This window comes from Ogataea angusta (genome assembly GCF_019207475.1).
Source record: "Ogataea angusta isolate 61-244 chromosome Unknown 61-244_NODE_6_length_652341_cov_89.526226, whole genome shotgun sequence".
NCBI lineage: Eukaryota > Fungi > Ascomycota > Pichiomycetes > Pichiales > Pichiaceae > Ogataea > Ogataea angusta.
Window position 1 is genome coordinate 63,903 of NW_025065220.1, and position 12,701 is coordinate 76,603.

General features: G+C 44.4%; 7 protein-coding genes across 7 annotated transcripts; 3 read left to right on the forward strand and 4 right to left on the reverse strand.

Annotated features, from left to right (window-relative positions):
* Positions 1–156: 156 nt before the first annotated feature.
* KL928_003068 (uncharacterized protein) lies at positions 157–2,343 on the reverse strand (the record flags this gene model as incomplete). The annotated part of the gene is made up of 1 exon (XM_043203614.1): positions 157–2,343. The coding sequence occupies one exon, from the start codon at positions 2,341–2,343 to the stop codon at positions 157–159; it is 2,187 nt and encodes a 728-aa protein (XP_043059321.1).
* Positions 2,344–2,791: 448 nt separating this feature from the next.
* KL928_003069 (uncharacterized protein) lies at positions 2,792–3,589 on the forward strand (the record flags this gene model as incomplete). Its single annotated transcript, XM_043203615.1, has 1 exon — positions 2,792–3,589. One exon carries the CDS (start codon positions 2,792–2,794, stop codon positions 3,587–3,589), a length of 798 nt encoding a protein of 265 aa, XP_043059322.1.
* Positions 3,590–3,880: 291 nt separating this feature from the next.
* On the forward strand, positions 3,881–5,695 carry KL928_003070 (uncharacterized protein; the record flags this gene model as incomplete). The annotated part of the gene is made up of 1 exon (XM_043203617.1): positions 3,881–5,695. The coding sequence occupies one exon, from the start codon at positions 3,881–3,883 to the stop codon at positions 5,693–5,695; it is 1,815 nt and encodes a 604-aa protein (XP_043059323.1).
* A 44-nt stretch (positions 5,696–5,739) lies between these two features.
* Positions 5,740–6,084, reverse strand: KL928_003071 (uncharacterized protein; the record flags this gene model as incomplete). Its single annotated transcript, XM_043203618.1, has 1 exon — positions 5,740–6,084. One exon carries the CDS (start codon positions 6,082–6,084, stop codon positions 5,740–5,742), a length of 345 nt encoding a protein of 114 aa, XP_043059324.1.
* Positions 6,085–6,204: 120 nt separating this feature from the next.
* On the forward strand, positions 6,205–9,852 carry KL928_003072 (uncharacterized protein; the record flags this gene model as incomplete). Its single annotated transcript, XM_043203619.1, has 1 exon — positions 6,205–9,852. The coding sequence occupies one exon, from the start codon at positions 6,205–6,207 to the stop codon at positions 9,850–9,852; it is 3,648 nt and encodes a 1,215-aa protein (XP_043059325.1).
* A 2-nt stretch (positions 9,853–9,854) lies between these two features.
* KL928_003073 (uncharacterized protein) lies at positions 9,855–10,820 on the reverse strand (the record flags this gene model as incomplete). Its single annotated transcript, XM_043203620.1, has 1 exon — positions 9,855–10,820. The coding sequence occupies one exon, from the start codon at positions 10,818–10,820 to the stop codon at positions 9,855–9,857; it is 966 nt and encodes a 321-aa protein (XP_043059326.1).
* A 544-nt stretch (positions 10,821–11,364) lies between these two features.
* KL928_003074 (uncharacterized protein) lies at positions 11,365–12,675 on the reverse strand (the record flags this gene model as incomplete). Its single annotated transcript, XM_043203621.1, has 1 exon — positions 11,365–12,675. One exon carries the CDS (start codon positions 12,673–12,675, stop codon positions 11,365–11,367), a length of 1,311 nt encoding a protein of 436 aa, XP_043059327.1.
* Between the last annotated feature and the right edge of the window lie 26 nt (positions 12,676–12,701).

Here is a 12,701-nt window from a genome sequence, read left to right on the forward strand (position 1 = left end):
GAATAGCAAAGTGTGGTGACTTATCTATAGAAATATGTTACTGATAAGTAATTATGTCTCCTAGCGTTAAGATAATTGAATTTTATTTTAGCGAGCGCATTAAGAGACGGCGGTGCAACAAAAACCGTTTTTCCCCAAAAAGGAATTCTTGCGGGGCTAGATACTGAAGCTCTCTGCATGGAAATTGAATCCGCAATCATTAGCCCAGAGTTGCACTTTGTTCACAAGACCAATAGGACCCGCGCCAACAACCCATGTAGACTCGTCCAATTCTCCTCCTCTTTCTTGGAATCGCTGTTGCCTGTTTTTCATGAATTGCTCATTAAGGAAAAGCTCGTCATGTGCATCCGAGCCCAACATATGACCATCGCTCTTTTGATAGTGTAGTTTCTGACTTCTATTTTCAATTGTGATTTCATTGCAACACACCGACTGCCCGTTGTGTATGTCTATCAAAGGCCCAATACACGAAGAGCCAGTGCACCAATTGTAATAATGGATGCCCAATCTTGGCCGTCCAAATTCAATCCGACAAGCTAGGCCTTTCAGAATCCAGTAATCTGCCAAATCGTCATAGATACCAGAAGAAGATGAATATGGCAAGCTGGAGGAGTCGCGTTGTTGGACAGATTCCGCAGGGGTGTCGATGATTCCTGAATACAGCGAGGAGCTTCTCGGGACGTCCGGTTCGGGGTTCCTGCACTTACCGTCCAGATCCAAATCAACATTTTCAAACTTGTCCTCATCCTCAGCAGAGTATCCAGAATTGAGCAGCTCAGCATGATGGCGAAGAGGAATGTATCCAGCCCTGTTTTTCTGAGCTAAACTTTCATGAGCAATAGCAGGGTCAAATTCGTTTGCCATTGCCTGGTAACTTACCTTGGACTGCATGAGAGGTGACTTTTCATGGAATTGCGGAGAGTAATGTCCATTGAGCACTTGTTCCTGGTTTGAGAGCTCGGTCTGCCTGTTGATACGATGAAGCTCCCTTATTGCTCTTTTGAAACTGTAAATCTCCTGCTGACTGTAGGAGCCAGTGATGAAAATGTCGATGCAGTCGTCATTGACTAAAATATTCTGGAAATAGTCTAAGATTTTGAGGTCCTCGTGATCCCTGAGAACCCAAATTATTTTAACTGTCGCCCCATTATAGCTTAGTGTTCTCAAAATAGGGAGAGCAAAACTGATTGCAGAGCCTCCAACAACTATTAAACATTTTTTGACTTTAGTATGGAAAAGTAGCGAACGTGGATTGGCGTTCTTCATAGGCTTCAAGAAGCTCAAATGTGGTAAATACGCCCCTGTGATTAGGTACTTCTTTTCGGATGACAAATCAAAATGCCCTTTTCGGACAATCATCTTCTGGCTTTCGTCGAACGGAAGAGTTGCAATTGTGAAAGGATGCTGAACCGGCATAAAAGAATGTCGCCAGATTTGCTTCAAGTAATTAGAGCTGTCAAACTCGTTCATTCTTAAATGGCAACCCGGTATGGTTGACTTCACTGCCAGTGCTGATCCAGGGAAGGTCACAAGCAGCAGGTTTGCAGAAAGCTGGGTCACCTCAATCGTGGAAACTCTGGAAATTTTGAATTTGAAGTAGATCTGGTATACCAGGATTGCAACATTGAGTGCCGTAAGGTAAGGAATAGGTGGTCTGACGTGAACGTAAAGCAGCAGTACCGCTGCCCAAGTGCATATGTAATGGAATGCAAAAAACACGTTGTAGAACTTTCGTCTCACTTTTGGCAACGAGGTCACCAAAATCAGTATGAAACATATAAGTGCGTAGATGCCATACAGATTGTCACGTTTCCAAATCTTTGCCATGGTGTTGCGTTCCCAAAAAATCCAAATGTACATTATCGTGTGTGCTATGCTTTGGAGAATCACAATGCGAGAGAGCCATTTATGTATTGGCAGCAAGGAGAGGTATAACGTATCCGGTAGAGGCGATGGACGGAGAGTCAAAAACAGGACTGTTGGCAAACAGTATGTCGCTACTCGTCCTAATCTAGCAGCCAAAAACTGGATGTCGGAGTGTAGTTCAAGTGCTGATAGAACGCCAAGGACAATTGTCCAAAACAGAATGGTTTTTATTACTTCCAGATGGAGCGTGAAGTAGTTGTTTCTGAAGCGGAGAATCTTGATTCGGCGAACAATCTTTCTGTATAATCTCCATGTGATTGGCTTTGCGACTCGGTTCCAATAAGGAATCAGCAGAATAAGGATCATAGTACAAGCAAAAGTGATATAGCCATACTTGACTGTAATCTTCAGTCTCAGTGCTTTATTTTTTCCTGCCTGATCTTCAGGGAGGAGCCTAGGTATCCAATCCCAGGGCATTTATGCAAGTTTTGATGAGAATCTCAGAACAATATAAATATAATATCTAATTGCTTGCAAGTTGATCCGAACAAAGGTGATTTATCTAATCGATCTTTAGTAATCTCTACATCCGTGCACCGCCTGTTATAGGGGCTAAGCAGTTTTCTCGAAATTACGTATGGCTATCTAATGTCACGTGCAGTCTGTGAGGTCTTTGCCCACTCCTTAGACCGCGGATTTAATTCACCGGTGTTGAAATGGCAGAAATTTATCAACAAGGCCCCCTCGCACCAAGTAGATAGGCCCTGCAAATGTTTTTTTTTCCCCCGTGGCACCCGCGCGGTGACCAGGCGGCGAGTCCCCCGTGCGAGAGCGGGAGCTGCCCTAGCGGTGAATTTTTCATTTTGAAAAAATTTTTAAAAACCAGACCTGTATCCACAGCTAGTTTAACCTATACCTGTTCAAGATGGCTGACTTTTCTCTTACTCAGGAGGATCTGCAATTGCTGATTGCTGCCAACGCCCACTTGGGTTCCAAGAACACCAACGTTCACAACACGTCATACATCTACAAGACCAGACCAGATGGTGTTAACATCATCAACGTTAACAAGACCTGGGAGAAGATTGTTCTCGCTGCAAGAATCATCGCTGCTATTCCAAACCCAGCTGATGTTGTTGCCGTTTCTTCCAGAATCTATGGTCAAAGAGCTGTCCTCAAGTTTGCTTCCCACACCGGTGCCACTGCCATTGCTGGTAGATTCACCCCAGGTTCCTTCACCAACTACATCACCAGATCGTTCAAAGAGCCAAGACTAATCATTGTGACAGACCCAAGAACCGATGCTCAGGCCATCAAGGAGTCCTCCTACGTCAACATCCCAGTCATCGCTTTGGTTGACTGTGATTCACCAGCAGAGTACATCGATGTTGCTATCCCATGTAACAATAAGGGTAAGCACTCCACCGGTCTGATCTGGTGGTTGCTCGCCAGAGAGGTCTTGAGACTCAGAGGTACCCTCATCAATAGAGAAGAGCCATGGGCTGTTATGCCAGACTTGTACTTTTACAGAGACCCTGAAGAACCAACATATGAACCTTCTGCCGCTGATGAGCTTGCTGACGAGCTTGCCGAGGCTGCTGCAGAGACCGGAGAGGCTGAGTGGACTGCTGAGCCAACCAACGCTGACTGGGCTCAATCCTCCTCTGCTGCTGACTGGGCTGCCGAGGGAGCTGAGCAGACCGAGAACTCTGAATCGTGGTAATTAAGATACTATGTCTCTATCTGTTAGCAAAAAGTTAAGTCAAGTAATACATACATTGGTAAACTTGCGTCGATCAACCGACGTTGCATAGTAAAAAGCCACTAGTTTATTTTTGTAATAACAATTTGTTTATGTTCTTACTCTGATAGCCTCAAATTGGTTCTCGAAAGCGTCCTTATCAAATTCCTGGTAGTGCTGTTCTTGTTGACGCTGGGTTTCCTTCTCTTGTATCAGGTCGTCGTTAACTTCGTGACTATTCCTGTCTTGTTGCCTAAAGAACAGCACTAGCCCATGCAGAAGTCCGTTGTCTCCATTTTTTGGCCCACAGATTTGCTGAATCCTGTGTCTGACCACAACCTGGTTGTAGTTGGATACAAGCTTAACAGCCAAATAGTGGTGATTGACTATATCCAGTATTGCAACTTCAAAAAGCTCAACTTGCAAATCGAGAGGAACAACCTCTGTCTAGAAATTATAGGCACAGTCAACTTCCATCATTTGAACTATAGAAATTTTAGGTTTGATGATTGCACAAACAAACCTGTCATGGAACCACATGAAAACCTCATCCTCTTCAAACCTCCCCTATCCAAGAAATTGGAGTATTACTCCATCAACCCCATTTCCGTGGACATTTTCTGGACTGTGACGTCGCAGGATGCGCTCCCTTGTTCTCAAACATCACCTAACAAGCTGGCCTTGCATTTCGGTAGGCCATCGAAAACCAGAGACCTCGAAGATGTCATGAAATTCATTAATCTCACAGAGTATACAAGATACAAGCTTTTGCATTCCCACAGAAATAAAGGTTCCTTTTACAAAGACACCATCGGCCATTTCATCAACTGGATCGGATCCGTTGTTCTCGCTTTGTATTGTGCAACCTTTCAACCTATTTGCAGAAAAATAATCAACGTTTTGAGCTATCCACTGTGGTTCAATCCGGAAACTAAGACATATGTCACCCTATCGACTTGCAGCTTTGTACTTCATCAGCTGAATTTCAGAGCTAAGCAGTTTCACCACCTTCCTATGCAGTTCCAAAGACTGCGAAACTCCAATTATGAAACTGAGAAATTGCTAATAAAAGGAACTAGATTTTCTCCTAGTGAGTACATCAAATTCTATAACTCACTTTGGTTAATACTTAATGATTTACTGATGGGTATTGTGATGTCAAATTTCTTGTCCAAACATCATAGCATGCTAGTACAGGGAACGAATTTACTAATCTCGAAGTTTGAAGACTCGCTATTATACCTCATCAAGTGGCTCATGAATTCTCCCGGTGGCTTCAAGCTCAACAACGAACTTGCTGAATTTTTTGGAGAGCTCTTCATGTGGGTGCTAGACTTCTGGAATGAATACGTACTCCGAACAATGGTTATCAACTCGTCTACTATCATCAGAGCTATTACATTGCTTGTCAAATTTGGCGGATTGAATATGCTCATTGCATCCATCATGGACATTCTGGACCTATTGTGTATGCACTTGCGATGTTTCTATTTTGCATCAACTCGTGTATTCAATTGGCAATCTCACATCCTACAGTCCCTGTTCAGACTATTTTACGGCAAAAAGTACAATATATTGAGGAACAGAATAGACTCTCATAACTATGAGTTTGACCAGTTGCTTTTCGGTATCATCATATTCACCCTGTTGGTCTATCTATTGCCTACAGTGATTGCATTTTATCTGAGCTTTGCCGTTGGCCGGCTTCTCACTCTCGTCCTTCACACGGCTCTGGAAAATCTTCTGGTCACGTTTAACCATCTGCCAATAGTGGTCCTTCTTCTCAAAGCGAAACATAAAGAGAGATTGCCCGGGGGTGTTATTTTCGAGTGCAGGACTGCACATAACGGCACTCACTACTTTATGCTAATGGCAAGACCCCTGAGTTTGAAGGAAATCATCAATAGCCATATCAAATCAATGATGGTGTTCAACCTCAACAACCTCCAGGAGTTCCAGCACGAAGGGTTCAAAGCTAACATAAAAGATGTCATTAATCAATGGAACCGCGTATCGCTGGTTGGAGTACTTAAAAACATTGCATTTGGGAACTTCATAAACAGCTTTGACTATAAGAGACTGTTCTAATGTATAATAATAGGTAGCTTAATCGGTTGGCATTATATACAGATTTATTTCCGTTTCTTCGTTGGGGCTTCAACTGGAGCCTTCAGCTTCTTTGGAGCACCTTTTCCTCTCTTCCTCAACATTGTCACCCTTCTCTGTCTGTAATCTTCGTCTTCGTTCACGAGTCTAAAGTCATCCACGCGCCAAAGTTTGAATATCTGGAACACGGTTGGGAAATCGGCAGGTCCGTAGTAATTCGATATTATTTGACCTTTAAGTGGTTTTCTCAAAACCTGTGCTTCCGTTCTCAGACGCTCAGGATTGTATGTGGTTCTGAATATGTTGCATTGTAATTTCGTCAGCTCCTTGAGCTTTGCCAGTTTTGGCGGGTTGAACAGTCGACTCGCCATGTTTGAGAGAAGCACCGGCACACAAATTATTTTTCAATTTTCAGCGACCTATTGTTAGCACCGCCGCCTTGTGGCTTGTGTCGAGTGTATCAGTCTAAATCAATTTTGGATCCTTCATCAATGAGCCATGTGCATCTGTTGAGTGAGCTGACAACAATCACAAACAATTTGGCTCTGTTCATTCCGCTTGGTGTTCTTTATCTCTATGGACGACCTCCACTGCCTTCCAAAGGTTTAGAGGCCCCTGATGGCTGGAGCTGGCTCGAGCTGCCGTATCAAGGCGATCTGGAATTTGAGCCCGGTAAAGGATTGAGCAGTATTATGCACGACTTGCGCTATTTGCACTCTCGGGGCCATGTGAGGCTGACGTATAAGCCACTTGAAAGCGAGGTTTCAGTGGTGAGGCTCTATGTACTGCCTCACGATGTCAAAAATTGGCAAGTGGTGCAGAAGTTCAGATCTCTATACGCTCGTGGCGGACGTACAGACAATTGGCATGCGAAGACGTACAGGAATGTTATGCTAAACTTAATCAAAGTTCTCGATTATGATGAGGATGCATGGAATCTCGCGTCCGATTCCCAGCTGCTAAATTACCTTGAGAGCCACAACATTCTTCTGTTTCCCTCGACAAGCCAATTCAAAGCCTACAACCTAGCAAACATAGGCAGAGTCTTTTTGGATGAATCGTTCGATCATCATCTGAGGAGGATGATAAATCGTTCGTCGTATATGCGATCTCTAGAAGAAGCCAAAAACGAAACCGTTGAGGATAGACTGATCAGAGTTTACAATCAGGTCAATTCGCCCAGTTTTAATTTGGAGGAACTGGACCCTGGGTCGAGAGAGACCATCAATGAAATCTTGAACGGAAAGATTCCTGGAATGAAAAGTGACTTATACAATTATCAGAGACGGAGTGTTGCAAAGATGTACGAAAAGGAAGTCTCGATCAAATCAGTCCATGTTCCCAATCTGATCGTACTTCCTCGAGGCAGCAAATCCTTCTATTTGGACATACAATCGCTGATTTTCATGAATAATGCATCGTTCTATCATACACCAAGAGGAGGGATATTAGCGGAAGATATGGGTTTGGGAAAGACGTGCATATGCTTGGCCCTTGTATGTCTTTCAAAATACCAAATTTCTGAAATTCCCCGGGAGAATCGCTCAAGAACTAGTCACAAGCGTATGCTGTCCCTTTTGGATATATGCGCCAAACACATCAACGAGCACTCTATAGAATGGAAGCAGTTTTACCACGAGCTACCTCGTGCTTGCGTCCAGAAATTAGAAACCAATCTGGGCTGCTTTGAGATCTTGCAGCTCAAGGTTCCCAACTACACAACTAGAACGAGTCGAGATGTTGTCGCCGAGACTAGAAAATTGTATGTCTCATCTTCGTCATTGATCGTCGTTCCTGACAATTTATTCCATCAGTGGAAAATCGAGATTCGAAAACATGTACAGGAGAGTTACCTGAAAATACTGGAGCTGCAAGGACAAACTGAACTTCCTCAAAGTGTGGCCGAAATAATCAATAATGACATCGTTCTCATATCTTTGAACTACTTCTCAAGACAATCTGAAAAATCAGACTCAATTTTAAGGTCGATATACTGGAAAAGGCTGATCATCGACGAAGGACACTCAATGAACTCCAGGTCCACACGGGCTGTGCTGCTTGCCAAGCAGCTGGCTGTCGAGCGCAAGTGGACGATCACTGGAACGCCTACACTTGGACTCACTAATTTACATGTGGAAGAAACAGAGGAGGACTATACCATCAAACGGAAGTTTAACGCCAGAGACGACTTGGTGAAATTAGGCACTGTCGTCTCCAACTACCTGAAAGTTGAACCATGGAGTACAAACCCTAAGTTGTGGCTCAACAATGTGATCAAACCATTCGAAAATAACAGTTTGAACGGAGATCATCAGCTGATGCAAATACTGCAGAATATGCTTGTGAGGCATGCTGTGAAAGATGTTGAGTTTGACATCAAGCTCCCAAAGCTAACGCACCAGCCGGTGTTTCTCAAGCCCTCCTTTTTTGACAAGCTGTCCATCAACTTATTCATAGCAGTTCTTGCGACCAACGCGGTCACCTCCGAGAGAACGGACAGGGATTACATGTTTCATCCCTCAAATAAGAGCGTTTTGAGAAGACTGATCGATAACCTTCAGAAAGCTACTTTTTACTGGACCGGCTTTTCAATTCAGGACATTGAGAATCTGCTCAGTATTTGCAACTACGCGCTGAATACTATCAAAAATAGGTACTCCAAAGAAGATATTAAACTGCTGCAGAGCTCTGTCTATACCGCCAAAGTTGCCCTGAGTAACTCACGATGGAGAACCAATTGCAGTGTTCACGAAATGAGCTATTTCGTTTCCAATTTGCCGCAAATGTTCCACAAAACCATGTCAGTCGCTAACTACGAGTACGAAGTAGACGACTTCCATAACCCAGTGGGCGTTTACGGGTATCCACAACTGCATGCTGTTCAGAAACTATTCTATAAAAATCGGCTGGTGAAAGAGAGTTCTACTTTTGAGAGAATATTAGAGGAAAGCTCAAAAGAGTTCTGGGTCAGATACTGGAAATCCAACGATTCCAAGGAAAGTCGGAAACGGGGGCCATCAAGGGTTTCGAACCAGGACAGTATTGATCTGGACAGTGTTCGACTAATCAACCACGAACCCAAATGGAAAAACGAGTTTGATCCTGCAAAGGAAGAACTCAAGATAACGGCTAGACCCCAGAAGCGGACCACGAGAAACCATTTCGAGTCTTTGAACCAATCACCCCGGAAGAAGATCAAATATATTCCTGAAGGATGCAATACCCCTAGAACTCCAGAGCCTGTGATACCGGAAGGAAATTTTGCGTCGCATTTGCGCCATGCTCGAATCTTGGGTACTGCGTCTGCTAAATTATCTTACTTGACATCACGGCTACTGGAGAATCAAACCCTAGGAATCAAGTCGATTGTGTTTTACGAGTTCGAAAACAGCGCCTACTATCTCACTGAACTGCTTGACCTGTTAGGCATGAATTATTTGATGTATTCGACTTTTGTCAAGATAGCGGAGAGATCTAATAACCTGACAAAATTCGATTTGTGGGAAACCTCCGTCAACGGTGGTATAGTTCTAGTGATGGATGTGAAATTGGCATCACATGGCTTGACAATTATATCCGCAACCAATGTATTTTTCATCAATCCGATCTGGAATAAAACAGTGGAAGCACAGGCAATCAAAAGATCACATAGGATTGGACAAACCAAGGAGGTGCACGTTGAAACTCTGATACTTGACAATACAATCGAGAAAGAGATGTACTTGAAGAGAAGTCAGACCAAGGTGGACGAGACCAAAGAATTGATTGACAATACGGGAATGCAGGAATACATTATGCGTTTCGAGTTCCTTAAATTATTTGAGGACTTTCAAGAGGAATACGAGCCAATTCGCTCTCAAACTCGTTATAAAATGGACCTGTGCACGCAAAAGGATGACTATGACGACGGCTTGAAGCTGTTTGGCGTTGAGAGCACGGTTCAAAACGGGATAAGGACCTGGAATCTTCCTTTGTTCACGGAAGAGAGTTTGGCACGTACCACAGAAAATGAGTCCAAGATCAAAGACGAGCCAATTGATATTTTCAAGACGGACTTTGAGATGCAAAAAGAAGCCACCTTTTCTGGCAAGCTTCTGCAAAAGCTCAAAAGTCAACGAAAAACTGTCCGATTCGGCTAACCCTAGAAAGAACGTAAGATGAGCGATCCGTCGATGGAGCCACTAATCAATTTGTCGTTGAGCGCATCCACGTCCAACACCGTCCCCAGATGTCCATCAAGCCGACTCTTCAATCTCCGGCTCGCAAAGTCCCACACGTACACATGAGCGTCATTCGATCCACTAATGATGTATTCTTTGCCGTCAGATTTTTTGACTGCTTTCAAACGTATCAAGTTATCTTCTGCAGAAGCTTTGGATCCGTCAAAAATGTACGGCCGTGCCCGAAGTCCTTTCGTAAATAGCCTTGAGTCGTAATACTTAATTGTGTTATCAACAGATTTGGAGACAAGGTAGGACTCATCTGGAGTCAACGCTAGCGAGGTCACGTTGTTCGTCTGATTGCACTCCTCCCAGCAAAGTGTGCTCCTTTTGCGTGCGTCGTAGCAAGAGACCGTTGGGTCGATTCCTGCAAAATAGAATCTCTGGTCCCTGGCATCTATAATGGCTGTAAGAACAGGATATTTGTGTTGTATGCTATCAATTTCAAATCTCGACCGTGAGTCCCACAACTTCACAGACCCGTCGTCTGAGCATGTCACAAGCATGTCGTTTTCGGAATTGGATATATCATTGATACACAATTTATGGTGAAATGTTTTGATTTTCTGACTTTTGGTGATATCGAACACAGTTGCCGTCGAGTCAGCGGAAGCGACAAAAACATGGTTTTCGTTGGTGTGCGACCATCTTATCGAGGTGACGGCTGACCTAGTTATATTTGCCACATTGTAATCGTAGGGCAGCTCTTCCCTAATCAGCTCTGGCGAATCTGGGATCTTCCACACTATCAATTTTCGATCCACTCCACCAGAAGCCACAAACGTTCCATCTTCGTTAAATCTGTTAGCAAGCACAGCGCCTTTGTGTCCATTTAAGCGCAACACATAGGGGACACTGGCACCGTTCTGGTGCACAACCAAAGACATTCAACTAGAAGCTATATTTTTCACCTGCAAAAAATAAATCATCGACGCGCCGATTTTTCCCCCGGATTTCGTTAGGCAGCCCTGTGTCTGGCCCCGGTGATGGCGGTATTAATTTTTCATTGGGCAATCGTCAGAGTCTTGCCATAATATTTATCGATCAAAATCATGCTTTCCAGAAACGTCGCTTTTGCTTCCAGGACCAACAGGCTGGCTCTTGCCAGACTCTACTCGGAGGGTTCCACGGGCTCCACCCGCAGTGATGGTTCCTCTGACGCTTTCACCGTAAGCATAGCACTACTCGCCTACTTTTTTACTAACATAGATTAGAAACGTGAAAAGGCCCAAGAGGATTACTACATTAAAAAGCACCAGGCTGAGCAAATTGCTAAGCTCAGAGAGCAATTGGCCAAGCAGAAGGAGCAGCTTGACCACCTCGAGTCGTCTATCAAGAAAGACTAAGCCAAACTAAGCCAAACAAATATTCCAACAATTTATCTAGTACGTAACGTTACGAGTACTTATTCTACACAGTATTAGTAGAACATCAGTTCAGTTTAGGTCTCTTGACATTGTCGAGCGAGGCATCCTCCTCGTCGACTGGACCTGGGCCATCGTTGGCTTGAATTAGTGGAGTCGAGATGTCAGCATGGAAGTCCTTGATGATGGAGTCCACGTCATCAATTGTGAGCGGTCTCACGTCTCCAAGTTTCTTGATCTTAGTGGTAACCTCCTTGACCTGGTCGTCCGACAAATTGAGGTTCAATTGCTCGACTCTGCTCTTGATAGCGTTCCATCCAGTCAATCTGTTGGCGAAGTGGATGTAACGCGACAGACCAAAGTCAGATGGGTTGAGAATCTCATACGTGGATGGGTTGGCCAGAATGGCCTTGGCATGGATACCAGCCTTGTGGGTGAACGCGCAGAAGCCGGTGATTGGGTTGTTGAACGGAATGTTCACCTGCACAGCCTCAGCCACCAAATTCTCCAGGTCTCTCAACTTGTGCAACTTGTACTTGGACATGACGTACTCCCTGTCTGCAGCAATCATTCTGGCCATCAGACCACCCAATGGCGTGATACCGTTTCTTTCTCCGATACCGAGAACGGAAACGTCGATGAGTTTTGCGCCTGCCTCCAAGGCCGTGTAGGCGTTGGCGATGGCGCAGCCGGTGTCGTTGTGGAAGTGGCATTCGATGTCACATGACACGACAGATTTCAGAGTCTTGACCAGCTCGTACACCTGTCTTGGATTGGCACAGCCCACAGTGTCCGCAATACCAACTCTGTTCACACCGATCTTGTCAACAGTCTTATAGATGTTGAGCAGGTCGACAATATCAGAACGGAATGAGTCCTCGGAGGAGAATCTGATTTCAATACCTTTGGACTTGACAAATTCAATCACTTCAACGGCAGACTTAGTGATGTAGGACATGTCTTTGCCGTGAGAATACTGTCTCAAAAACTGGGAGGTTCCAATGACCACATCGACACCATCAACACCGGTCTCGACTGCAACCTTGGCATCGTCCATATGACATCTGATGTGAGTCAGGATTTTGGCTTTTAGCCCAAGTTTACAGATGGCCTCACAGTCGATTCTACTTTGCTCGGAGGCAACAGGAGAAGTCAGTTCGATGTAGTCGACTCCAAAGTCATCTAAAGCCTTGGCGATCTCGATCTTCTTTTCCGTGCTGAAGAAGGCGTTGGCAAACTGTTCACCTTCTCTCAAAGTAGACTCGATCAACTGGAAAGATCTAACGTTCGAAAGGAAATCGCTTGGATTTGGTCCATAAGGATTTACCTGGACCTTCTTGTGCTGCTCTTCAGAAACCTTTTGATACTGCTCTGACATGTTAGTCAATAAAAAAGCTTCAGAAC